General features: G+C 44.4%; 8 protein-coding genes across 10 annotated transcripts; 4 read left to right on the forward strand and 4 right to left on the reverse strand.

Annotated features, from left to right (window-relative positions):
• Nucleotides 1-10: 10 nt before the first annotated feature.
• Nucleotides 11-6,497, reverse strand: LOC108095366 (sorting nexin-25). Its single transcript, XM_017196447.2, has 12 exons — nt 5,684-6,497; nt 5,485-5,624; nt 5,246-5,342; nt 5,044-5,178; nt 4,811-4,987; nt 4,173-4,345; nt 3,709-4,115; nt 2,914-3,651; nt 2,670-2,849; nt 2,477-2,614; nt 1,728-2,411; nt 11-1,656 (listed from the first exon to the last, which is right to left on the reverse strand). The coding sequence occupies exons 1-12, from the start codon at nt 5,797-5,799 to the stop codon at nt 1,303-1,305; spliced, it is 3,339 nt and encodes a 1,112-aa protein (XP_017051936.1). The 5' UTR covers nt 5,800-6,497; the 3' UTR covers nt 11-1,302.
• Nucleotides 6,498-6,846: 349 nt separating this feature from the next.
• On the reverse strand, nt 6,847-9,593 carry LOC108095327 (very-long-chain 3-oxoacyl-CoA reductase). Its single transcript, XM_017196407.2, has 5 exons — nt 9,035-9,593; nt 8,697-8,743; nt 7,916-7,991; nt 7,516-7,856; nt 6,847-7,456 (listed from the first exon to the last, which is right to left on the reverse strand). Exons 1-5 carry the CDS (start codon nt 9,198-9,200, stop codon nt 7,121-7,123), a joined length of 966 nt encoding a protein of 321 aa, XP_017051896.1. The 5' UTR covers nt 9,201-9,593; the 3' UTR covers nt 6,847-7,120.
• Nucleotides 9,594-10,326: 733 nt separating this feature from the next.
• LOC108095326 (fibroblast growth factor receptor 3) lies at nt 10,327-14,845 on the forward strand. The gene is made up of 7 exons (XM_017196406.2): nt 10,327-10,603; nt 10,830-11,105; nt 11,180-11,263; nt 11,570-12,016; nt 12,094-12,271; nt 12,527-12,663; nt 12,721-14,845. The coding sequence occupies exons 2-7, from the start codon at nt 11,048-11,050 to the stop codon at nt 12,903-12,905; spliced, it is 1,089 nt and encodes a 362-aa protein (XP_017051895.1). The 5' UTR covers nt 10,327-10,603; nt 10,830-11,047; the 3' UTR covers nt 12,906-14,845.
• An 84-nt stretch (nt 14,846-14,929) lies between these two features.
• On the reverse strand, nt 14,930-16,733 carry LOC108095325 (bystin). Its single transcript, XM_017196405.2, has 5 exons — nt 16,503-16,733; nt 16,328-16,445; nt 15,430-16,222; nt 15,249-15,368; nt 14,930-15,191 (listed from the first exon to the last, which is right to left on the reverse strand). Exons 1-5 carry the CDS (start codon nt 16,629-16,631, stop codon nt 15,041-15,043), a joined length of 1,311 nt encoding a protein of 436 aa, XP_017051894.1. The 5' UTR covers nt 16,632-16,733; the 3' UTR covers nt 14,930-15,040.
• Nucleotides 16,734-17,065: 332 nt separating this feature from the next.
• On the forward strand, nt 17,066-18,945 carry LOC108095329 (40S ribosomal protein S6). The gene is made up of 3 exons (XM_017196410.1): nt 17,066-17,188; nt 17,392-17,596; nt 18,281-18,945. Exons 1-3 carry the CDS (start codon nt 17,183-17,185, stop codon nt 18,814-18,816), a joined length of 747 nt encoding a protein of 248 aa, XP_017051899.1. The 5' UTR covers nt 17,066-17,182; the 3' UTR covers nt 18,817-18,945.
• A 114-nt stretch (nt 18,946-19,059) lies between these two features.
• Nucleotides 19,060-22,133, reverse strand: LOC108095328 (general vesicular transport factor p115). The gene has a single exon (XM_017196409.2). The coding sequence runs from the start codon at nt 22,039-22,041 to the stop codon at nt 19,528-19,530; it is 2,514 nt and encodes an 837-aa protein (XP_017051898.1). The 5' UTR covers nt 22,042-22,133; the 3' UTR covers nt 19,060-19,527.
• Nucleotides 22,134-22,505: 372 nt separating this feature from the next.
• On the forward strand, nt 22,506-22,995 carry LOC108095391. Of its 3 annotated transcripts, none has more exons than XM_017196471.2 (2): nt 22,506-22,560; nt 22,815-22,995. In XM_017196471.2, the coding sequence occupies exon 2, from the start codon at nt 22,820-22,822 to the stop codon at nt 22,982-22,984; it is 165 nt and encodes a 54-aa protein (XP_017051960.1). In that variant the 5' UTR covers nt 22,506-22,560; nt 22,815-22,819; the 3' UTR covers nt 22,985-22,995. The 3 variants fall into 3 exon arrangements, with proteins under 3 accessions (XP_017051960.1, XP_017051961.1, XP_017051962.1); XM_017196472.2 differs by having other exon boundaries at nt 22,551-22,658; XM_017196473.2 differs by lacking the exon at nt 22,506-22,560 and adding an exon at nt 22,718-22,736.
• Nucleotides 22,996-23,005: 10 nt separating this feature from the next.
• On the forward strand, nt 23,006-23,249 carry LOC108095390 (NADH dehydrogenase [ubiquinone] 1 beta subcomplex subunit 1). Its single transcript, XM_017196470.2, has one exon. It carries the CDS (start codon nt 23,006-23,008, stop codon nt 23,174-23,176), a length of 171 nt encoding a protein of 56 aa, XP_017051959.1. The 3' UTR covers nt 23,177-23,249.
• The last annotated feature ends 836 nt before the right edge of the window (nt 23,250-24,085 follow it).

The following is a 24,085-nucleotide window of genomic DNA, read 5'->3' on the forward strand; positions in this document are numbered from 1 at the left end:
ACTGACAAAATCTACATAAATAGCGATCTTTATTTCGCATTTTCACATAAAAGTGTACAACTGCAATACATAAATAGATTGAAAGCGCCTAAAAACTCTGGATGTGGGTCTTAAGTGGGATACGTTTGGCGCACTGGGATGAATCGTCTAAGTGCCGCTTTGCCTAGTGCTAAGTGGGTGTGGGATGGGCGTTTCAGGTCCATAAAACAGTATTCGGCCATAGCTTTAGGTAATAATTTCAATTTGTGTAGTAAATTTGGTATCAAAATGTAGTTCTGCTTATAGGATTAACGCTTCTTTAGAGTCCTGATGTATGACTGTTTTATTGTTATTAAACGCACTGTTCTTAAGACAGTTTAAACAAACGTTTAGTCATAAAGATTATTTGATACCATAGCACTAAATGTTTATGTCCAACTGCCATATAAAATAACAATTTAAGACAGTTGTAAAAATTCCAATTACAAGTTTAAGTTAAAAAGAAAACAAGTGAAACAAATTACTTCTTCCAATAGATAATAGGAAAAAAGAATACATTTCTTGGTCTATGAACAATATAAACAATAAATCTAAGGTTTTTAGATAAAATAAACATACAAGTTGAAACAAAAATGATTACATGGAATAAATTTAGTATAAATAAAAGCTTAAACAATTTTTAACATGTTATAAAATAAAAACATGGAAAAACCAAAATTGTGACCTCTAGAACTTTCTTATGGCCGTGGAACGCACTGATTAATAGCCTTAATAGCCTTCCTCAAGCTAATCGCGCTTGTTTAGTGATCTATAATCTTTTTGTGGGATAGGTGGATCTGCAGCTGGAGCGGATTGAGGATCACAGGCACCGACAATCCGCCAACTGAAGACGCAACTTTGGGTTCAATACCTGCTAATAAACTATAATTAAAATCAATCAAAGCTGAGTGTCACATTTTACTATACGAGTATATAAACAACAATTTGGTACAACGCTTAATACTGACCTATGTACAGACATATACACATAACAAACAAATCGGGCTACAGAAATCGGTGAAGAAACGAATCAACAATGGACTGAAATCTAACTGCTTTTACGTCTGCATTTGTACAGGGAATGATACTGGTAACTACTGAGTTATGTTGTCTCCTATATAACTATTCTTTGTAATTTCTTTCTTCGGTTAAATTAACAATATCCACCGTTCCGACGAGAGAGAGAGAGAGCATTAAACATCAAACATAAAATCAAACGAAAAACATAAATTAAAAAAAAGTAAGTTTAAGTAAAAGTAAAGCAAACTAATTCGGGTTTTGTCTCTACTTTGAGCTACCCGTTTGCGAGTGGTGGTGCTGCTGCTGCTGGTGGTGGTGGGCTGCATGGTGGTAGTGCGACTGCTGGTGCGACGCTGCTCCACCGACGAGGGATCCACTTGCCCCCGTGGAGGGTCCGCCCGCCGTCGAGGATCCTTGATGGTTGTGGTGGCCACTCGTGGACGCACTGTGACTGTGATTTAGCGAAGGCAGCGAAGCCGTGGCCGCCACAAGTGCCGCTGCAGCCGAGGCAGCCGCTGCTCCTGCTGTGGCTGTGTTCAACTTGGTTCCATTAGCATTGTTCACCCGCAGCTGGCGGATTTCGGGAAAGAACTCAATCATAAGTATCTCCAGCAGCTCCTGCAGATACAAATTAATCAATTAATCAATTAATCAGGCTATCCACAGTCAGAAAACCTATTTTTACTCACGTAGAATAGCTGCTTGTTGAAGGCGGGATTCTGCAGGGCCTCGAAAACCTTAAGTACACCTCGTTTGGCCGCCTGGGCGCCGACCAGGTTGCACAGCACCTCCGGTATGTGATCGGTAAGCAGCGCCTTGGCCGCCGTGGTGGTCATCTCGCGCATGTCCTCCGATCGCGTTGGATAAGCTGAGGCCAGGACGCCGCCTGGCCAAAAGGATTTGAGTATGGCCGAGAAGTAATTGTGCAGCATGGACTCCTCGAAGAGATAGGCCACTGATTCGCGGATCTGTCGATTGATCGTCCGGCCGTATGTGATCTGCACGAAGGAGATGAGGCTCTTGCGTAGCCACTTAAACACACCGCCCATGTCAAAGATCTCCCCCATCAGGGCGTACATCGGTTCCGCTATCGAATCCTTGCTATCCAGATCCGCAGCCAGCAATTTGGCCTCACCGCCCGACTCGCCATCCAGATAGGTGGAGATGTCCTCGTCGTCGCGCTGCAGTCCCCAAAAGGGATCGGTGGCCTTGCTGGCCTCGTTTGCTTTTCCAGCATCGCTGCGGAAAAGTGTGGCTAGCGAGAACTTGGACTTTTTTGGCGAGGGCAGCGATTGCTTCAAATGGTCCGAACTGGGGCTTAAAAACGTGTAGATGGCCTCGCTGCCATTCAGATGGTCGTCTTCCAGTATAAACTAAGTGATAACCAGAGTAAATCAATACAGTCTTGCATGCGCTTAGTGTTAAATTAAATTCTTACATTCAGAAACTTCTGAATCTGTGCCTTGGCCTTTTCCTGGCCATGCCGATCTGTTTTCAGGAAAAAGAACTTGAAGTTTGTGGGCAGATCGATGGCCTTCAGGTTGGAGCTCACGTGCCGCAGCTTCCGTTGTAGCTCCTTTAAATAGAGGTTACGTTTTAGACATGTAGGAAGAATTGAGTGGAATACCCACGTGCACTTGGTTGAGGGACCGCATCACCACCCAGCCGCTGGAAATGCCCGACGGTCGTTTGCGCATATTTGCATGACCGCTTTCGCCGTTTTTAAATGATGTCGGTTGAGCTGGAGCATTAATATCTTCGTCCACATGGACCAGGATCATGAACTGCAACGATTCTTTCTCATCGGAGACCTGTAAAGATATATATTGGTGATCTTTTACCTTGTATACTGACTGAAAAAACCCTAATTCCTACCTCCACGCTCTGAATGGTGGCCTTCCACTTGCCAAGATGCTCCGTCCATGCGTCCGTGCGACGTAAATGCGCCTCCGTCTGGCGCTTCTCACTCTTCAACCACTCCATCTCCTTCTCCAAAATAGACAGCACCTTGGACTCCGGCTTCACCGAGTACTTGAGGGCGTCCAGCGCTTGGTTCTTTTTGTCGATGCGTTCCTGTATCTGTTCCAATTTCCTTCGTGCATACGATGTGTGGGCAGCCACATCAATGGCACCGCCGGATCCACCATTTAGGCCATCCGCCGCACCCGGTTGCTCATCCGCCAGCGGTTCCGGGGCATCGCCGATGTTGGGGCACATTAACAGCGTTGGATCGGCAATCTCATTCGAGTCCAGCGCCTCCTTCAGCTGGCGGTATTGATCGCTCAGCACAAATGGCGGATAGTACTTCTCCTCCAGCGTTCGCAGTACGTTGCGCTGGATTTCGAAGAAGATGTCCGGATCGGCATCGCCCAGCAGAAACGTTTCGATCAGCTTGCGCTCGTGTTTGTCGATCTGAATCTCCGATTTGGGCACTCGGATGTACGTGTAGAAGATCTCTGTGCCCAACTGGTGACTGACCGACTTGTGCGCATGCTTGATCTCCTCCACGGCGAGGTAGAAGCCAATCAGGGCGCTCGCTTTTAGCGGCTCCAGGAACAATGTGAAGTAGCGACGGCCCACCGCGGTGTTTAGGATCTCAACTAGTGTTAAATCCTGCAAAAGCCATATTTTTAACTACATTTTAAAGCCATTTTTCTAGGCATCACTTACAACATCGCTGGAGTAGTTGCCATTCCAGCCAAACTTAGCTAGGTTCTTTTCGCACTCGCCCTTGGCCATCGTGAGCTGGCGGACATAGCGCTTCAGCCGAACGGCGGCCGTGAGTTCTGATTTGGACAAAGAGTGATCCTCGTGATCCGGATCGAGTCCTTTGGCACGCTGCAGGTTCTGCATGGTCGTGGCATGCATCAGGTCGTTTACAATGCTCTTGCGGATGAGCGAGAGCTCCTCGAGATTGCCTGAGTTGTTTATGATCTTCAGGAAGTCCTCGAAGCTGGCTGCGTACTCGTAGCTTCGCTTACTCATCGCCGCCGCTGCCAAACGAGTCTCAATGTTCTGCACCACCTTCTGGTTGATGTAATCCGGTGCGGTTAGCATTTTGATCATCGGAAAGAATACTTCAAATAACATAACATTAGTTGCGAAAACCGACTTGTGAGCATTTCACTACTTACTTTTGTACGAAAGAATCTCGCTGAGCAAGACCTTCAAAGGCGGCAAGGAGTAACCTCGTGGCAGCAGCAGAATCACCATTATTTCGCAGAGCTTGCGAAGAAACTCCAACTCCTTCTCCTCGTCGGCGAGGTACGAGTTGGTGCTAAAAACTGGTGGAGTGTTCGTTTCAGCCCTATAAAAGAAATATTTTGATAAGAACACGCAAGCTTTCTTGACTATTTCAATTTTAATCTAAATTGATTTTCAGAATTCAGAAAACTATTAAAAGCTTAAGGCTTGTTAAAGAATAGAATTGAAAGTCATCACAGGTGTAGCCTTTCCGCTTATTGATTACCAACTTAATGATTCTATACTCTGACGCATATAAATTATATTTAATTCTGCGCATTGCATTCTTCCATGACTCGAAACAAACGTCGATAAAAACAGCAATTGTGGCTTTCCAGGTATAAAACAAAGAAATTAATTTTTAAATTTTATCTATTAATATCTTATAAAAAAATTCTTCACTTAGATTTCTTTGTCATTTTGTCACACAATTGTTTGCGATATTTTGGTATTTGAGCTAAAAATATAATTCTTATCTAAAATATTTGGTAAACTAGTAAAGATTAGTTTGAGAAAGTGAGGAACTTACGCTCTGGCCTCGGCAATGCGAATCTTCTCGAGATGCACCGTTACCCGGTTGACCATGTCCACGGCAATTATCTTGGCAGCGTCCATTTTGGTGGCCCTTTCATGGATTTTCTGAATGGCATTCCACAGATCCTCGCGCACCACATCGTTGATCAACTTGGGCTTGGTCACCACATAGCTGCGAGATAAACGAACCATCAATGGAGGCTTTTATGGGTCAAGAGATGAACTTACCCCAACCAGGGCAGCATAAAGTCCCTCAGCACATACTCAATAATCTGTTGAAGCTGTAGATCCACTGTTTTGCCGAATATCAAGGGCAGATTCGATGGATTCTTAATGGGCTTGGGCAGATCGAAGATGTTGCTTCTGCGGGTCAATGGAAACACCGATGTATAGTACATAAATCAAAGGGAGGACAAAGTCCGGAACTCACTTGGTGGCATTGTAGAGCAATCGCGAGGGCACGCGACTTGGTGGCGTCGGCTCGTTGGTGGTGAATACATAATGGATATAGACTGTGCCCGCCACAGCTGTCGGCGAGATAAGGGCAATTAGATATTTGGCAATTTTAATTAGACGCTCGCTTGGAACTGATTGGCCGATAAAGTGGACTGACTCACTCACTATTAACCGTTCAATCGTTCCAAAACGCGTCAAAAGCGGAAGACTTACCCGCAAAGACCAAGACCAGGGAATAGACAACGAAGGCAAAGAACAGAAAGAAGGTGGGATAATACCAGATGACGGCCAAAAGTGTAAGTGTGATGCCCGAGACAATAATCCGCCAGTTCAATTGCAGAGCACGTAGTAGTCTGTAAGGGATATTTTGGCTTAGTTACCCGTAAAGGATAGGGTATATTTATGGGCTTACCGGGTAGCCAAAAGAGTAAGACGCTGTGTGGGCGTTACAGATGGCTCTGGTTCAATGGGAAACAGTGGCAAGCGTCGATTCTCCATGGTTCCCACTGCGTACTCCTCGCTTTCCATCGGCCGATTGACTCCGATTTCGGGGAATCACTGCCTCTCCTTCTTCCCGGCTTGTCTTCTGAATATTTGATGAGTTTCGTGCATTTTCGACCCGCTGACCATTAAAAATAGTTCTCAACAATTGCGTCAATTCCGCTTTGGTCTGGTGTCCACCTCCTCCAACGCCGCCTTCCCCTCAGCAAACGAAAAACCGAACACAAATATGGTATCGTATCGTATGGTATTGGTTTTTTTTTTGGAGAAGCGTCGTATATAGAATGTATATATATGTATGGATAGAAGGCAGATATTAGAGACAGCTGGCTTGGGAATCGGAAATCGGAATCACAACTGTCGGCTATATGTGCTAAATCAATACTGGGCGACGAAGCGGATCCCGCAACAAGTTATCCGGAGTTTCGTTTCGTTTCCGAGGAAATCAAAACAAGCGACTCTGATTACTGATTACACACTCCTCCAAGCTCTTCTGCCTGTTTGTTGTTGTTCTTGCTGTTCGTTGTTGTTGCTAGCGCTGCTGCTGCGCAGTTGACGTCGCTGGGCTTGGCTTATCGGCCCTGATAACACGTCACAAGTCCACTTTCACGCCCCGGCCATCCACTATCTTTACTGTTATGTTTATGATTTTTGCCTTTGGCCTTTTCCTTTGCTTTTGCCCTGCGCAAAATATTGTATATTTCCATTACGCCGATAGACCAAAGGGCACGGCCTATCGATTTGTCATCGATGACTCGCGAAACTATCGGGAATATCATAATCAGTTTCTCATTCAAATATAAATTCAAATTGGAATTTGAATTTTAAGTAATTTCAGTACACAAATGATCAAAAATAAAGTGGTTAAATATTTTTCAGCTTTGGTGTAATGTGTTGGGAAGGTCATTACGAGTTTAAAGAGGTAAGACATTCCATATTTTGACCGTTAATTATCTTAAGCTGCACTTTTTATTTCTTTCGAAGTTATTGTCACTAAATTCTAGCTGAAACCCCACTTAACATTCAAGGGACTTTAGTAAATCAAATTATTTATTATTAGATACTAGATATAAATCCAGTTACTCTGTGTTTGCACACATTTTCTTTTTTATTGTTTTCATGACATGGTTGATTTCGAGTTTACAATGTTATTCAATGACAAAACTAACTAAACTTAGTTTATTTGAAAAAGTTTATTTTTTTGGTATTTGAAGCTTTCTGTTTGTTCGTATGACACGCCGTGATTTCATAAGCTATTTGACTAGCCGGATTCCCCTTACAACCCAACTGACTCGCCACCCCAACCGTCTCCCAATAAATGCCTCTAGCTTCTCAGGATCCCGATCCTCTACTGCTCCTTGGCCAAACGACGAAGAGCACGTTTTCGGGTTCCCAAGATGTTCTTCAGAACTACGCTGCGGGCGAATTGCTCGCCAAACACCGCCTCCGTGAAGTGAATGACCAGCTGGAGCAGAGCATGTGGCAAATAGCCCGCCGTCTGGGTGGCAATGCCCAAGGTAGAAAGCGCTGAGCGGACATAAGTTTCCGGCGAGGGTGCAAAGACGCTGGCCTTGCGGATTTTCGACATGTTGGTGGCCACGAAGCCCGGCTGAACGCTCTGGATAAGAATGCCATGCTCCTTGTACTCCGTTTGCAGGTCATCGCTGAATTTGTTGACAAAGGCCTGCAATCAAAGGAATATTAGAAAGAACTTTAGAAATGGTTTATCCGTTTAAAACTCACCTTAGTGGAACTGTACACGCTCAGCAGAGGATTAGGAATGACTCCGGCGGTGGAGGACAAGTTGATGATTACTCCGCGACGCTGGGTAATCATACCCGGTAGAAAAAGTGCGGTCATGTGTGTAACCGAGTGAATATTGGCAGCCACAATGTCGCGAAGGAACTTTGGATCAGCCTTGTAGCAGTCCAGGAAGTACTCGGGATGGCTATAGCTAATGCCCACGTTGTTTACCAATACACCAACATTAAGGCCAGTGGTTTTTTCGCGGATTTTCTCGTAGATGTCTGCGCCTCCAGTGAAGTCAACATCAATCACGCGCACCTCCACGCCGTATTTATCTCCTGAAAGTGTACCCCGGTTATCTGATTGAGTGAAAGTTGCTTTTGGCGATTGAACTTACCGATCTCCTTGGCCACGACATTCAGTTTTTCCAAAGACCTACTGATCAGCACCAACTTCAGTCCCCGACGCGCCAACTAAAAGTTTTAAATAAAAATGTATTTAAAATTAAAAGTTTTATATGTGGTTTTAGAATGGTTTCCTGCTTTTTCTGCCTATGTATATCCACGATATAAAAGTTTATAAGTAAGTAAGTAAAACATACGTATGTACATACGTGAGGAAACAAGAAATTTGTAGTGAACATTGAACCATTTTCTGTGCGTCCGACGCACGCCGAATGCTAATGCGGAAGAAATATCGGGAGGGGCCCTATACTCCACCTTATATGCATAGCTGTAGAGCCAAAGCCGTTGGGGCGACACGTGTTCTCTATACCTTCTTACTTAAATTGTTTCAAGTGGAAATTATGAAAAAAAAAACCGGGAGCCGCCCGTTTTCCAAAAAAAATAACTGCTGCGACTGCACTTTGGAAAAATAAATAACAAAAAGTAGAAATGCAAAACCACTGCAAATGTAGCAATTTGTAACAAAGCAAACACCATTAGGGAATGTTTGCGACTGGTCAGCCGACTGGGGATCGAATTCAAAGTGCAGATTCACTTGGCTAATGCATTGGTAGCCGCAAAACCGAAATCCAAGTCATTGTGGACGGCACTGCATTAGCTAAGTAGTAATTACTCATTAGGGTTTTCTGACCCGCTTCCTGTTTGCACTAGTCATTATACAATGGACTTTGTTTGCTGGTCAAGATAGGGTTACCTCGATGACACTTCACATACCTCCTTTGCATAGGCCTTTCCAATTCCATCGGTCGACCCGGTGACAACTGCAAATTATACAGGTTAGCCAAAGGTTCAATGCGTTATCAGTAAATATTGGGAAAGTTCTTATCGCACACAGTGAAAAGAGTACAACAAACCAGGTAATTGATTAGGAATTTGAAATGAAATCGGAAAAAAATGCAAAATATAAAAAGGGAAGCACATTTTTAGGATATAATAAATTGACACTATTTTAGTCACTTATTACAAGTTGCACGAATTTTTTCACTGTGTCTAAGAATGGCCACCGATTATCGCTCCTTTTTGGTGATTTTGTTTCCTAGCAACCGACTTACCTGCCCACTCGCCCATTTTGGAAAGATCCACGGTGGATCCGAAAACCTTCGGACCCACAACATTGGCATAAATCCAGGGCAGGACCTTCCGGAAGACCTGGAAACCAACGATTCCAATAGCCAGACCGCCCAGCAAACTTAGCACTCGGGAATTGTTTTCCTCCATTATTGTTTTTTTAATTGTTGAGGATTTTATTCTTTGCTTCCTTGTGAGTGTTATTATCGAGTCTCACGACCGAACGACAGCTATAGCCTATGCCGGCTGATTAGTTTCTGATTCTCTGATTTTTTAGTTGCAATGCCAAAATGCTGACGCCGCTGTTTTTTGCCTCTGCCGACTGCGCTGAGTTCGTCCAAATGTAGCTGTGGTCGTTTCGTAGTAAATTCCACACACACCCTTTAAAATCAGCCGTGATTTTTGATTTTCGTACTAGTACTTCTCTCCTGATTTGTTATTCAAAATGTGTTTTCTTTGAATGGAGAACAAAAAATAAAAACAAATGGAAAGCCAATTGAATGTCAATTGTCAACGGCACAGAAGAGAATGAACGGTTCTTTTCCCTGTCCATGCGGCCGCCCCATGAGGGGTGGCGTGTGTGCGAGAGTGCGCCACTTATGTCATTCCATACCACACTCATACAACGCAAAAGAGAGGAGATAAGGGCGGCTGCAAAACACTGCTCACAAAAATTAATCTTACTAAGTACCATTATGTTTCACTCTGATTTAAAAAAGGGGATGAAAACATCAACTTTTAACACCGAAAAAAATATAGGAATTTTGTAGAATGTGCTAAACATGGACTCTCTATTTGGTAATGGATTGTCTACAGTATCCTATATTAAAAAAAACATTAATCTTAATTGTAATACTTTTTTTTATGGGTATGCGTTTGCGATTCAACGTCAGTGTAAGTTTTATGTTCTCACCAATACACAAGTATTGAGTCCAACCACCGAATAAGTTTTACGGCACATGCGCAGGAAGCATGAATAAAGTGCGATTAACAATTTAATTTGAACTATTTTAGTTGCTGTGGCAATTAAAGTCGTTTAAATGCTTGATGTTGTATATAACGCCTCCTAAGCTAACGGTACTTTGTTGTTAAAGCGAGATGGCAATAGTTACTTTGACGTCCTTTTGCCATCGATAACTATCGTTTTTAATCGGTTTTCAAATTTTAAGCTTATTTAGATGGCTAAAAAGAGATCACTTGGGTGAATTTTTAGTATTGATATTAAATTCGATATGTTTATAATTTTATCATTTGTGTGCTTGGCTCTTGAAGCATCTGTGATATTTTGAGACCCTGACTAGTGGGTGGAAATCTCTAGAGTTTGAGGATGCTGAGAGAGAAGTTGGCTTTTGGAGCGGAATCAGTGCCGCAGCAATTGTGGGTGAGGGAACAACAACGTTTACGGCCCGGCAATTGCATCTATCAGGCAGTATTTTCAAATTCTAACCCTCCGTCGATCTAAAAAGAGCTTTATTTTGACCAAGCGAAACTCATCTGCCAAACGCAATAAAACAGTTTTTTTTGGAGTAAGCTGCGTAGTTTGTATTTAAGAGGTGAGTCAGCTATTTATTTTTTACTTTCGGCTCCTTCGGTAAGGATAAAAGGGATGCGGATGCTGGCCATGCGCAGAGAAAGTCCTGACCTACATTCTCGCTTATTGGCCATCCAATGGGGCAGCCAGGGCCAAGCAGCAGTTGCAAAAAGATAAATACACACGCAACACGAGCTGGTTAATAAACGCTTTTCCGATTTTCCAATTTTCCGACTTTTCCCTCTTAGCTCCCCCGAACGCTGAAAAAGGGGCAAACAAAAATATTCGCAAAGGACTCGACTGTTTGCGAAATGTGAATCCAGCTACGGATTTACGTTCTTATGTGCAATATGTCCATTATATTGCCGCAGTGCAATCGATAAGCAGTTAAATCCGTAGTGCCGTGTGTGTCCATAAAGGAAAAAAATTAATTATAAAACTCCACTGGCGATGCAGTGGGACGCCGATGCAGCTGGATCAATATAGAACAGATTACAGGCGCGTTCATATGTGCATATCCTGCGGTGAGTGGCGCCAGTTGCTGTGCATCTCATATCCTGTGTCCCGTATCTCGGCATATGAAGAAACTCTGTTGCAGTGATGAGATCGAGGCTGTTTTGGATACTGGCGATTATATACTCCTCACTCCATCACATCGGCTCGGGCTCCACGTCGACCACATGTGAGTCTGCTCCCCCCAATTCCTTAATCACTTCGCAAACTTTTGCCCAACTCAAGTTTGGACAATTTTCAGTGGAAGCTTAAGTTATTATGTTCAGTCTTTGGATTGGAGAAGGACAACATTTATTTATATTATGTACATATATTTATTAATACCAGCTCTCTAGTAACTATAGACATTCTTTTTAAATCATGCTTCTCAATAAATCTATATTTTATTTAGAAAATTCGATTTTTTTTCAGTGATTTATTAATTTTAAAACTGTATGAACAATTTGTATATGAAAATATCTGCATTTTTTCACAGTGAAGCGACCGAGAGCTGGCGATCCCTTCGACACGTTTCCGAAGAACTTTTGGCAGGAGTTCTCTTCGCCGTTCACCGACACGCCCGAGGATGAGGAGCTGGAGGTCACGGAGACGACCACCCACGAGCCGTTCCCCTTCTTCGCCGATCCCTATACGACGCTGAACATCAGCACCCAGCTGTCGTCCAGCGTCTACCTGCACTGCCGGGTGAACGATCTGCAGGGCAAGACGGTGTCCTGGATGCGACGACGTGGCGAGGACCTCACCCTGATCACCTTTGGCCAGCACACGTACAGCGGCGATTCGCGCTACTCGCTGGAGTTCGAGGAGCCCAACGATTGGAAGCTGCTCATCCAGTTTGCCAATGAGCGGGACGAGGGTCCTTACGAGTGCCAGGTGTCCTCGCATCCGCCGCTCGTCCTGCTAGTCTACCTAACGATAATTGGTGAGTGCATGGGCAGGAATTGGGCAGGACTTGAGTCAACTTTCCATATTCGAACATATCCCCATATCCCTTTTTAGTTCCTCACGTGGAGATCCTCGACGAACGGGGCTCGGCCACGCCGGAGAAGTACTACAAGGCTGGCAGCACCATTGAGCTGCAGTGCGTCATTTCCAAGATTCCGCATCCCTCCTCCTACATCACCTGGCGGCACGGACCGCGTCTGCTGAACTATGACACCAGTCGCGGTGGAATCAGGTAGGATTCGGCGTCGTCATAATAAGATAAAGTGGGTAAATTAACAACCAAACAGCGAAATTTTATTAAAAACGTACTAAGATAAAGGGTTGATAAAGCAATGTGATACGATATGTGATATATATGATTGATTTGATAGTAACCTGGTAAAGACTTTCCAGCCAAAACAAATAATATTGTTATTTAATAGAGAAGAAAAATTAGTTCATCTCACAATTCTTTTTTTTATAATTATGTATTTGTTTATAATTATAGTGTGAAGACGGACATGCTGCCAGGAAGAGCGCTGAGCCGCCTGTACATCGCCAATGCCAATCGCCAGGATACCGGCAACTACACCTGCATGCTGGGCAATGAGATCACGGAGACAGTGGTCGTCCACGTGCTGAACGGTAAGTGGGGATCCAGCAGGTGATTGATTGGACCACATAAATAACCGAAAATTGCAGGTGAGGAGCCCGCCGCCATGCAGCATGCGAATGGAGGTCGCCTAAAAGCCAACGCCTCCCAAATGGTTGTGTTATTTCTAGTGTACGTGTCCCTGTCCCTGTCCCAGTACAGATCCTTTTCCGTATCCGTATCCGGAGTCGGTCGGAATCGGGGATTCGGATGGGTTGGGGGCCTGGGGCGATGACGGCGCGGCGGAATCCGGGGATCCTAGATCCCAGTTTTGTGACGCGGGAAATGCATACACCAAAAAGAATCTTGTCCAGGATTGCATTTTCGACTTTTACTCTAATCATGGGTTGTTTAACATACGATACATAGCATAAACCGAATACTAAGCTTAAGTCAAGTGTATTTAAAAACAAAAAAAAACGAAAGATCCAAAACCAAAAACCAAAAACGAAAAACCGAAACCGAAAACCAAGCGAAAAGAAGAAAAACTTGTATTAGTAAGGGCGAACGCGCATATAGACGAGAAATTGATTTTTAGCGCTAGAACATAACATTATTATCATAATCGAATCGAATTGTACTACCAAAACGGCCGTGTTTATGTTGGCTACATATTGATCTTATATACATACAAGCATCTAACGTATCCATTTAGCTCTCTGTTAACTCCACGTCATTATGGAACTAACTAGATTTGTAAGGTCCAGCGATCCAGGCATACCTAATTGTTTCTCTCTCGAATCGCCTTGCAAAGGTCGTCGCAATTCCCCCGTTACGCTCGTGTGTATCCCCTATATATACGTACTATATAGTATACACCTCCGATTCAAGGCCTTGTTAATGAAAAAATGGTTGTAGCTTCTTGAAATCAAACAGCATATCAGTTGGGATCATTCGAATCGTAATAATAATCAATACCAATCGAAATCGTAGCTTCATCCTTGATTCGTTTGTTTTCTCCTCGTCTCAGATTTGAATCCTTCAATTACTAAAGAGTTTGGGAAACGAAAAATAGAGGTTGTTAACTTATTAAATATGTAATTCCAAACATTAAAAACGCGTGAGCTTGATCAAAAGTTAGTTTTCGCCTGAGTTAACCAATGATTTGTTAAGACAAAAATGTAGACAAGTAGAAGGGAAACCACTTAAAAAATGTTTAACGTTAACATAACTATGCCATTCAAAATGGATACATATCGTTTAATTGTTGTTAATTCGGTTGCGGAACCAATGACCATTTGAGGCAGACGAAAGTAATTCTATATTTGTATTTGTATCTTTTTTGGAATCGAAAACACAACACAACTCGGACCAATGGGTAATACTTGATTGTTTGATTGAAGATGGTCCCAAAAACCAAAATCAAAACCAAGACACTAACAAGTAATTCAATTAACTGAAATAAATCACGATCAAGAACAAGAAGCGTATTAAGCATTTTCTCCGCTTTCATTTCTCGATTTGGGCGCGAGGTGAGGCTTGTAGTCAGTGCCCACTGTACTCCTCCCCCCACATGCGAGTATATCAAGTTATGTCTTTAGCTTTAGCTTTGAACGATCACCGCCTATTTAAGAGCCCAATAAATCTTTCGAAATTCTTACTCACTGACGGCTTTCCAAATTCATATTGCTTTCAAGATCGGTTAATATACACTCTCTTTACAAATCGTATTATAAAATCGAAAGCTCAGCTTGGAATACACAAAACGAAAATGAAACAAAAATATTGATAAGGCTCGAGGCCTAAGTACTTGGGTAAACTAATTTCAAATGGTCCAGTGTAGTTATTGTAAATTATTCAAATTGATCCCGACCCAAATCGGTCCTTGGTCTGAGTCCTTGGAGTATGCCCCTAAATAACACAAATGATAAACAAAACAAAACAAATGTTGGAGTGAGATAACGAAACAATACTTAGAGACTAAAGAAAGTGACGAAACGAAACTTTTAGAAAGATTTTGGTTACAGAATTATATTTAATAATTACTACATTTAAAATTGAGATTATTAACTACATACATGAATAACATGAATGTATAACGCGGGCGTCCTCTGGTCAATAACCAATGCGATTGCGACGGCCCCAAAAGATACCGTCATTGTCAAACAAAATATAAAAAAAAAAACAAAAACAAAAAGAAGTAACTAAAATTGAATGCAAAATTGTATAAAAACACACACATTTGTTTTTTCTATTAAAACATTCAAAACATCAAACGTGCTTTTCATTTTACCCCGAACAGAAAAAGATTGCGAGCAATTTGATTTTACTGCATATGTAGATATATTTACATATAGACTATACGATCCATTATTCGTGGTATTAAATAGTAAACAAGTGTATCTTAAATTAACCCTATTTAGTTCTGCCTTAGCCTTCGTACTCCACATCGGCATCTGTGTACATCTTGGCTGGCTGTCCGGCCAAGCCATTGTCCGTCTCCATCATTTCCACATCGCGACAAGAGGCCGCCTGCAGTTCCCTCCTCACATCGGGTGTGATCTTGAAGTGGCTCTTCTTTCTGCAATTCAAAAGTATACCTTTATATGGCTTCCATAATGGGCTCTGATTTACTCACTTCAACAGCTGGAGAAGAGCATCCCTCTGTTCGGAGGAAATATCATTCTTGTAGCGCTGGGCAAATGTGAGCAGACTCTGGTGCCATAGCACTGGCAGCTCACGCTTGTCGTTCTCGAATCTGCAAGGAAACAAAGTGTTAGTGAATTTCATATTTCATTTACAAAATTAGCAATACCCACCTCAGAAAGTGAAAGACGGCGGCATCCACGACGCGATAGGGCAAAGCATACCGCTTGTCCAGGAAGTAGCGAATAAATATGGAGTTAGCACCGGAGTAGGCCATCTCGCAGATCTTCAGCAGGCAGGCGGAGGAGTGCAGGACGGGAATGGAGCTGCGGGCCACCACGCTGCCAAAGATGATGGCCTCGCGCAGCGTGCAATCGCCGCCCTCGAGCAGTGGCAGGATAATGCCCTTCATAAAGGCAGCTGGCTTGAAAAGAGCCCTCTTCAGAGCATTGTACAGATGCATGTTGAGCTTCTTGTACTCGCAGAGATCGTCACGAACGCGAGGCAGCAGCACCAGGTTGTAGAATCTCTGGGCCATCGCTTGCGACAGCACAGAGCAAAATATCCGCGTACCCTGGAACATGGCAGCAGCGCTCCAATTGTGAGGTTCCGTAATGAACAGGATCTGCTCCCAGTTGCGCAGTTTGGGTATGATCTTAAAGGCCTTGGGGATCTTGCCACTGCGGTAGCGCTTCAACACGTCACGTACGCCCTCGTACATCTCCTTGACCTTCGGATCAATCTCCTCGATCTTTAGCGAGCCCTCATCGGAGATCTTGGTGTGTATATCGGCCTCCTTCTCCTGGATCTTCTGCATGATCATCTTGGCGAGGTGCAGCGTGCGCTTGCCCTCCTGCGCCGGCTGCTGAAACCGCTCGAAGGCAGCCACATCATCCTCGTCCATGTCCAGATCGGCCATGAAGTCCGTCTCGTTGACCTCCTCTTCCTCCTTGGCATTGCCGTCGTCTGAGAAGGGATTAAGGATTAAGATTAAGGTGGTTAAAGTAACCAAATGATTTTTGTTTCTACGCAAACAACTTAATCAAAAAAGAAGATATGTGAGGCCCTTACTCAAGCTGAAGTTGACTTTCTTAACGGTGACCAAACTGGGAAAATTCTCTTCGTCTAACTCCAGTTGTTGCATTTTGGCCGCGGCCAGAATCTTTTGGCTGCTCCTGGCATCTATATTCTGCGGAAATAATTATAAATATCGTGTCGTAATGTAAAATCAGCTTAAACATCTTACCGCAGATTCCTCGGCACGCAGTTTGACCTTATCCTTGTTCTTGTTTTTGGCCACCTTGCCCTCGGTGATCTGTTTCTCCAGGTTCACATTCTTGATCGTCGCCACATTGGCCTTCTTCGGCTTGCCCATTTTACCAGGATAGTCTCAGCTTACGACCGTAACAATAAAACCTAAGAAACTGTAATCACTACACGTGTTGCAACAAATCTGTGACGTTGCCAGCTGGCCGGGAATACGAAAAACAAAACACATTTTTTGCCCATCTGGCAATGTTCAGAAAGGGCTGCCTTTTCGATAGCTTACCAGGGAAAGTCTAGGTGGCCATTCTAAAACTGTGACCTTAAATATTGACCGTGACTTAATAATTAAATATTTTTATGCAAAGCTCAAACTTTTTTTGACAAAAATATATATTTTATTTTAAATATAATCCAACATTAATTTTGTTAAAATTAGAGAATTGCTTTATCTCCCCTTTCTGTATTTTGTTGTAAAGTAAACAAACATCTCCCACCACTTTTCGCTATGACGTGACTGCCAACTATCGATAACTGTCGGAGCAACCGGTCAATGTCCCATCTCCACTTCCTCCTATCGGTCTTTTCCAACCCTGCGCTCGCAGCCAACAGACCTCGGCCGATTCTTTTTTTTTCTGCGTTGCGTGCAAACAGACCGACAATATGAAGGTGTGCTAAAAATTTGTGAATTTCGGATGATAAGCCGAGTGATTATTGAAAATATTGCGAAAATGTCAAAGCGCAAGCACTGGCGCGGTGTTCCGATCGAATTGCAAGCGAAAACAACCAGTGATTGCGTTTAAATCCGCAGATGATATTTATTACGATTTGTTGATACAAATTTGTGTGTGCGTTTTTGTTATGTGTTGCAGCTCAACGTTTCCTATCCCGCGACGGGATGCCAAAAGCTGTTCGAGGTGGTCGACGAGCACAAGCTGCGTGTCTTCTACGAGAAGCGTATGGGCCAGGTTGTGGAGGCCGATATCCTCGGAGACGAGTGGAAGGGCTACCAGCTCCGCATCGCCGGCGGTAACGACAAGCAGGGATTCCCCATGAAGCAGGGTGTCCTGACCCACGGTGAGTTGGCGTTTAAATTATGAGATAAACACCAGAGATTGGAGAGGGATCTAGTTCTGTTTACTAGGCTTGGTTTTAGCCGGCATACTTGCTACCTTTTAACTTCTGCAATCAGAGCTGTCAATATAGTTTAGTTTTTCCCTAATGAAGAAATAGTATTCTTTGGTTACAGATTTAATACAAGTAATAGAGTTATAGTTTTTGTTGCGACAACTCCTCGTACATCTTTAATAATATAACCTAGGTCTTCTGAAAGTATATACATATATCCCAGCATAAGATATAGTGCTTTAGCATTGGCACGCTTTCAAAAATGATTCCCAAACATAAGTTTATTCCCATGGCATATTTTGTTAACAATAACTTAACGATTTGTCTTTCTAAAGCTTTTAGCACTTCTAAATATTGAAATAAAAGACCTAAAGGTAAAATATATTTACTGTAGGATAAATTTCTTATAAAAGAACACATTGCCAGACATAACCTAGGAATGAGTTACCTGTATATAAAAACTTCATGCAATTGAATGTTGTACCCTGAAGAAGAGTTATTAATAACAGAAAGTACCTATAACAATAAAGTTATCTTTATTTGTAGACCCATTTGAAAAACGCTTTCCAATCCCTGGCTATATCTATAATACATTTGAACACCAAGTTAATATTCACTTAAATTATCAACCAGGTCGTGTGCGTCTGCTCCTGAAGAAGGGACACTCGTGCTACCGCCCACGCCGCACTGGCGAGCGCAAGCGCAAGTCTGTGCGTGGATGCATTGTGGACAGCAACATGTCCGTTCTGGCTCTGGTTGTGCTGAAGAAGGGTGAGCAGGACATCGCCGGTCTGACCGACACCACCATCCCCCGTCGCCTGGGACCCAAGCGTGCCAGCAAGATCCGCAAGCTCTACAACCTGAGCAAGGACGACGATGTGCGTCGCTATGTTGTGCGCCGCCCTCTGCCCGCCAAGGACAACAAGAAGGCCACCTCCAAGGCCCCCAAGATCCAGCGTCTGATCACCCCCGTTGTGCTGCAGCGCAAGCACCGTCGCATTGCGCTGAAGAAGAAGCGCCAGACCGCTTCCAAGGAGGCCGCCGCCGACTACGCCAAGCTGTTGGTGCAGCGCAAGAAGGAATCGAAGGCCAAGCGTGAGGAGGCCAAGCGCCGCCGCTCTGCCTCCATCCGCGAGTCCAAGAGCTCCATCTCCAGCGACAAGAAGTAAATGCCGCCGACACGGAACCCACATTCTTCGTTTAAGCAGAAACTGAACGTAGATCACATCCACATGGTCTACGAGAGGTGAAAAGAAACTTTGTAATCATTTATGTTAAATAAATGTGAAAAAATGGTATACAATGCAGTGTTTTGTGGAACTTCAAGTGGTGCAGTTGTTAAAGTTTTTTTTAAAGTTTTAATGGAACATAGTTCCTCTTTGGATATTCATTGTAAATAATACGAATGGTGGTTTTTGAACGTGGATTTATTATTTTTTATTTATTTTTTCGTTCATTAAATGCAACAGTTTTGACAATAATTTAATTAAACATGGTTTGGCATTGACAGTTAATGAATACATTTTTAATTTCTAAAAAAAAGAACGTACAAATAATATTTATCTAAATCGAATCTTGAAAATTACAAAATAAAAATAGTTGACCTATGGGCGAAGCAAACAGAAAGTAAAGAACTGATTGGAAAGAGACGGAAATAGGAAAACGTGCGCGGGTATAGCTATCTCTTGCGATTTGCAGCGCATCCCGCCAAAACAATTTAAATTTGGTTTTCAATTCCAATCTAGATATATATTCTGTACGTAAATTAAATATATATAAATATAAAACAAGTAGAATGTGTGTATATATGATGGTTGGAGGGGCAGTCGAGCAATTTCCAGTCATAATACGTGGTCAGCAACTCATCCTGGGAGCGTTCCTTATCTGCTAGCGGTGCCACTTGGTATGGGACTCTCCTCGTCGGGCGGAGAAGCTGCAGATGGAGCTTGACTGGGAGATTGCAAGGAATTCGCTGTGTCCGCTTTCTCGTAACGCGTGAGTTTCGCCTCCTGATCGGCCAGCAGTTCGAGCAGATCCTCCTGATCCTTTTGCGTGGCCGCTAGTGATTCTTGCGCCGCATCGGCCCTTTGCTTTTCGGCCGTAAACTGTTGCCGCAGGGTCTCCAACTCCTTGGTCAACCGTATATTCTCGGCAAAGTACATGTTGGCCTGGTAACGGGCGGCATTCAGCTCATCCTCGTTGGCCGGAGTGGCTTCCGTTCCCTGGGCAGGCTGCACCTGACCCGCTGAAGCTCCCAGTTGCGCCTTGAGCAGCGTATTTTGATCCGAAAGTTGCGCCCTAAGCGACTGCTCCTCCCCGAGTTTCTCCTTCAGCTCGGCGTTCTCCTGCTCCAGTTCTTTGGAAGATTGCTGCAGCGCCTGGATCTGGGCATCCATGCCGCGGATAATTCCCTTGTACTGGGAAACCAGAGCAGAGGCCTCCGAACTCAAAGTAAGTTCGGTCAGTTCGATGCCATCCACATCGAATCCGCTAACCAGCTTTGCAATCAGCGCTTCCAAGCCCTTGTAGAGCTTGCAGTACTCGTAATCCAGCAGTAGTTCTCCGGCGGACTTGGCCCGGATCTGCGCCTGCTTACAGGCCCGACTGTACGCCTCGTGACGCGACACCTCCGCCAGTTTGCTGCAGAAGCTCTCCTGCCCGATTCGCTTGATGATCAGCTGGCTGATGTCCTCGCGCTTCTGTCCGGGCAGCGAGTTATCGTTGAACTGGATGCACAAGCCCATGAGGAAGGCGCACATGCCTTGAACCAGAAACTCGCGCTCGTCGTGCTCGTTGGAGCACAATTGGGCTGTCAGGTAGGCCATGGTGCCCTGCGTCTCCAGCAGAGCCTTCACTGCGCCCGGGCAATGGGCTAGCCACAAACTGAGCAGCATCAGCAGGCCCACCTTACTCTGCAAACGATAGCGTTCCTGCTGCATGAGATTGGTGCACTGCTCAAGCAGCGTGATGGGTCTTTGACCACCAGGAGTGGCCAGCAGAACGCGCAACAGTTCCTCCTTGAGAGCCACATTCTCGACAAGCGAGTGCATCAGCGCGACGGCCGAGAACCAATTGGCCAGGGCATCCGTGGAGAAGAGTCCGGTGCAAAGAAGTTGTCCCGTCGAAAGGGCACTCACATCGGAGGCACTGGAGGGCAGCAGGGTTTGCACCACCGCCCGCTGGCCATCGGCGTTGCGATACAGGAAGCATTCGAAGCAATAGAGAACGGCGCAGCGCAGAGCCAATAGTTGCTTTTCGTTGATCATAGACATTAGCAGGACTACAATCGCCGGTCGGGGCGGACTGCTCGGGGCCATGACCCTTCCCAGTTCATCTTGATTGTCCCGATCGCCGCGAACGACCTCCGCCACCGCGTTGATCGTCTCCGTGAGTATATCCGCCGGCACACCGCTGCTCATGAGAATCTCGCAGAGGGCATGGAGCAGGCGGGACTTTTGCATGACACGCTGGCAGGCGGCCACCACCTGCTGTTGATTGCTCGGCGTGACCAGAGCCCGGACCACCTGAAGTAGGCAATGGAAGTTCGAGACCTTTTGCGGCGACCAGCCAATCTCCTCAGAGTCCTGGGAAAGTTCAAACATCGGTGCCAAGCGTTGGATGTAGCTGCCTTCCTTGAAGAACTGCTGGTTACTGGAGTTGTTCTTGAGGAGATTCAGTAGCAGGATCAGGCAGTCTTCCACCACGATACCGCCATCGGAGCAGCCCTCCTCGCGAACAATCTCAAAGAGGCGGTCGAAGGCATTCTCAAAGGCCACAATCTTTTGGATATTTGAGTTGCCCTTGGTCAGTTCAATGAGCAACAGCAGGACATCGTTGCGAATGACCTCGCGGCTGTCAGTCAGAAGATCCATCAGCTTAGATACGCCCATTGGGCTGACTAGCACAAGATCCTGCAGTTCCCTTGTCTTATTAGAGATAAGGGACGTAATCAGCTGGATAGCGGCACGACGCACTCTGAAATCGTACTCATCCAGGTAACCCATTACCAGGGTCACATGCTCCGGAGTTTTAATAAACATCTCCGTGAACTGCTCGCCCACATTGACTGAAACCGTCGGGTTGTCCGCCTCCTCGTCGAATTCCTCGCTGGTTACCACGTTGCACAGTGTGTCCAGAGCATAGCTGATGATCTCCGCATCCTGTCCGTCATTTTGGAGCACCTGCACCAGTGGCGGCATCCCCTGGGCGCCCACTTCGATACGGTATTTGCGGGACAGAGCCTTCAGTGCCCGACAGGCATCCCTTCGATCCTCCAGGAGCGTCGACGAGTAGACGCGGTCCACCAGCTTCTCCACCGTTTCGGCGGCACTCGGCTGCTGGCCCGGCTCCGTGCCGCCCAACACCGTCTTTATGCCACTCTTCAGGAATTCCATTCGAGTGTGTTTACGGTCTAGTCAGCGGTTTTTCGCATTCGATACGACACGTCAATTCATGAAAACAATTGACGGGCGGCTCAGAGATGGCCGAAGGTCGAAGGTCTGGCAGCCCACTTATCGATAAGTGCGGCTTGATTTAAAAATGTTGGATTAGCGCCATAATTAGTTAAAGATTTTTATGTTTGGAACCCATTTGTTTTATAAATGTTAGTATCATTCCTATAATTGTATTGAAATATAATCTTCGTTCAGCTTCTTTTGTTTTTCACCACACTTAATTTGAAAAGTATGGTTTTTTCTTAATAAAGTTAATTAAAGTCTGTAAACAATATTGGAGAATCATATAGTTTATATAAATAACAAATTGTATTTAAATCAAACGGAATCTGTATTTATTTTAGCTAATTATACAGCTCCCACCTACGTGGCATCTCTGGCAAGCTTATCGATATAACTGAACTGTCAAATTCATAATCTAAACACGAGTCGACAGCCCTAGTGCTATCGATGCTATAAGTAAGTCAAAAACAAAACTTTTTTTTAGCAAATTGGAGTCAAAAATCGAGGAATATTACCACAAAAACGAAATTCAAGGCTCGGTACACACACAGTGTGTAAGGTTTCGAAAATTTAAATTAATCAACGAACCGCCTGGGAGATATCACTCATTTTCATTACGTAATCCGGCAAAAGTTGTGTCCCCATAACATAACAAATCCCATAACACATTTGTGTCTAACAAAAACCATCTCGTGCTGTTTGTCTTGCAGAACTTATGGGCAGTGGGATTGTGGTGCAATTGGCTCGAAAGTACGGCGCAGTGATATTCTTTCCCACTGTTGCAGTCGGATCGATTTACGCAGATTGGTCGCATACCCGCGAGTGGAAACGCCAACAACTCCAGTTGGCACAGAGCGCCCAGTTGAGGAATCAGCGATAGAGGCTACATAGCAAATACATAATGGTCTTGGGACTGGATAAGCGTGCACTTTGGGGCGCGTTGCCCCTGCTGGGATTCGCCATCGGGCACTTCCTGGACAAAAAGGAGACGGAACGCATGACCATGTTCCGGGACAAGAGCGCCCTGTACGGGCGTTCCGGTGGCAGTCAGGATAAGGCCCCGTCCTGGTAGTAATCCCGCCCAGCGTTGTTATCCTATATTCTTCTTTTTTGTCGCCCAATAAACCGGAGAAATGTGAAAAACACGAATATCTGTTTACCTGCTTAAAGAAGGAGGAGAACTGCGGTTAGGAACGTGATTTATTTGTGAAGGATTGCGTAGCATTGTTTGTTTTACCAAGGAAAACCATAAAAACATCAACACAACGTTCTAACGATAAGCCTAAAACCCCGAAAATCCAAAGATAACTGGTTTCTCAAGGGATCTACCTGAGACATGGTAAGAGCGAGCAACAAAAACCATACATGAAATCTACTTAGTTTGGATCAGGGGGATACACAGAATACTTCAGAGTGTTCTTTAAGCTTTAAACTTTCTAGCAATATCAGCTTACATTTTATTCATCAAAAAAGAAGAGCGTATTGCCAAAGACTTCACTAAAATACATTGTTCCATATTAACCCACGCCTTTGCTTTGTTTTTAAGAGGTTTCAGCTGAAACCGTTAGACGCACAGCAGAGAATCTCTTTAAATATAAAAAATGAAATCTGATAAGGACATTTCCACTTTTCCAAACAAGGCAGCAAATTGAAATGCCAATGCAACAAAACTAATTTATTTTTATGGCCCGGCGGTACGGGTTTCGGATTCGGGTTTGGATTTCGGTTTAGAATTGAGCGTGATGAATCGCTGGAATTATGTTCTTTGGGCGTGCTGCCTCGTTCTTGTCCATTGTTTTCAATGGTCAGCAGTTTGTATACAGTCGCAGTGGGATTTAAAGTGGGGGTGGGGATTTTCCAGATTTTCGCCCTACAAGTGCATTCTCTCACAGCGGGGGATACGGTGAGCGAGAGGGAGACAAACGAGATTTGCAAATGCATGGGCTGGGCGCATTGGTGTGAGCGAGGGAGCATTAAAACG

Source organism: Drosophila ficusphila, unplaced genomic scaffold (assembly GCF_018152265.1).
Source record: "Drosophila ficusphila isolate 14025-0441.05 unplaced genomic scaffold, ASM1815226v1 contig_198, whole genome shotgun sequence".
Classification (NCBI taxonomy): Eukaryota; Metazoa; Arthropoda; class Insecta; order Diptera; family Drosophilidae; genus Drosophila; species Drosophila ficusphila.

Bases quoted from the DNA above. Each gene is read 5' to 3' on its own strand.
- LOC108095325 (XM_017196405.2), bottom strand. From the start codon at position 16,631: ATGGGCAAGCCGAAGAAGGCCAATGTGGCGACGATCAAGAATGTGAAC. The intron at 16,446-16,502 runs GTAAGATGTTTA...TTATTTCCGCAG, and splicing joins TGCGTGCCGAGGAATCTGCG to AATATAGATGCCAGGAGCAG. The intron at 15,369-15,429 runs GTGGGTATTGCT...GTTTCCTTGCAG, and splicing joins GCCGTCTTTCACTTTCTGAG to ATTCGAGAACGACAAGCGTG.
- LOC108095366 (XM_017196447.2), bottom strand. From the start codon at position 5,799: ATGGAAAGCGAGGAGTACGCAGTGGGAACCATGGAGAATCGACGCTTG. The intron at 5,625-5,683 runs GTAAGCCCATAA...TATCCCTTACAG, and splicing joins CTTACTCTTTTGGCTACCCG to ACTACTACGTGCTCTGCAAT. The intron at 3,652-3,708 runs GTAAGTGATGCC...TGGCTTTTGCAG, and splicing joins GCAACTACTCCAGCGATGTT to GATTTAACACTAGTTGAGAT.
- LOC108095390 (XM_017196470.2), top strand. From the start codon at position 23,006: ATGGTCTTGGGACTGGATAAGCGTGCACTTTGGGGCGCGTTGCCCCTG.
- LOC108095328 (XM_017196409.2), bottom strand. From the start codon at position 22,041: ATGGAATTCCTGAAGAGTGGCATAAAGACGGTGTTGGGCGGCACGGAG.
- LOC108095327 (XM_017196407.2), bottom strand. From the start codon at position 9,200: ATGGAGGAAAACAATTCCCGAGTGCTAAGTTTGCTGGGCGGTCTGGCT. The intron at 8,744-9,034 runs GTAAGTCGGTTG...TATAATTTGCAG, and splicing joins CAAAATGGGCGAGTGGGCAG to TTGTCACCGGGTCGACCGAT. The intron at 7,857-7,915 runs GTAAGTTCAATC...GTACACTTTCAG, and splicing joins TGTCGTGGCCAAGGAGATCG to GAGATAAATACGGCGTGGAG.
- LOC108095329 (XM_017196410.1), top strand. The intron at 17,597-18,280 runs GTGAGTTGGCGT...ATTATCAACCAG, and splicing joins GCAGGGTGTCCTGACCCACG to GTCGTGTGCGTCTGCTCCTG.
- LOC108095326 (XM_017196406.2), top strand. From the start codon at position 11,048: ATGCAGCTGGATCAATATAGAACAGATTACAGGCGCGTTCATATGTGC. The intron at 12,017-12,093 runs GTGAGTGCATGG...ATCCCTTTTTAG, and splicing joins AGTCTACCTAACGATAATTG to TTCCTCACGTGGAGATCCTC. The intron at 12,272-12,526 runs GTAGGATTCGGC...TTATAATTATAG, and splicing joins ACCAGTCGCGGTGGAATCAG to TGTGAAGACGGACATGCTGC.
- LOC108095391 (XM_017196471.2), top strand. From the start codon at position 22,820: ATGGGCAGTGGGATTGTGGTGCAATTGGCTCGAAAGTACGGCGCAGTG.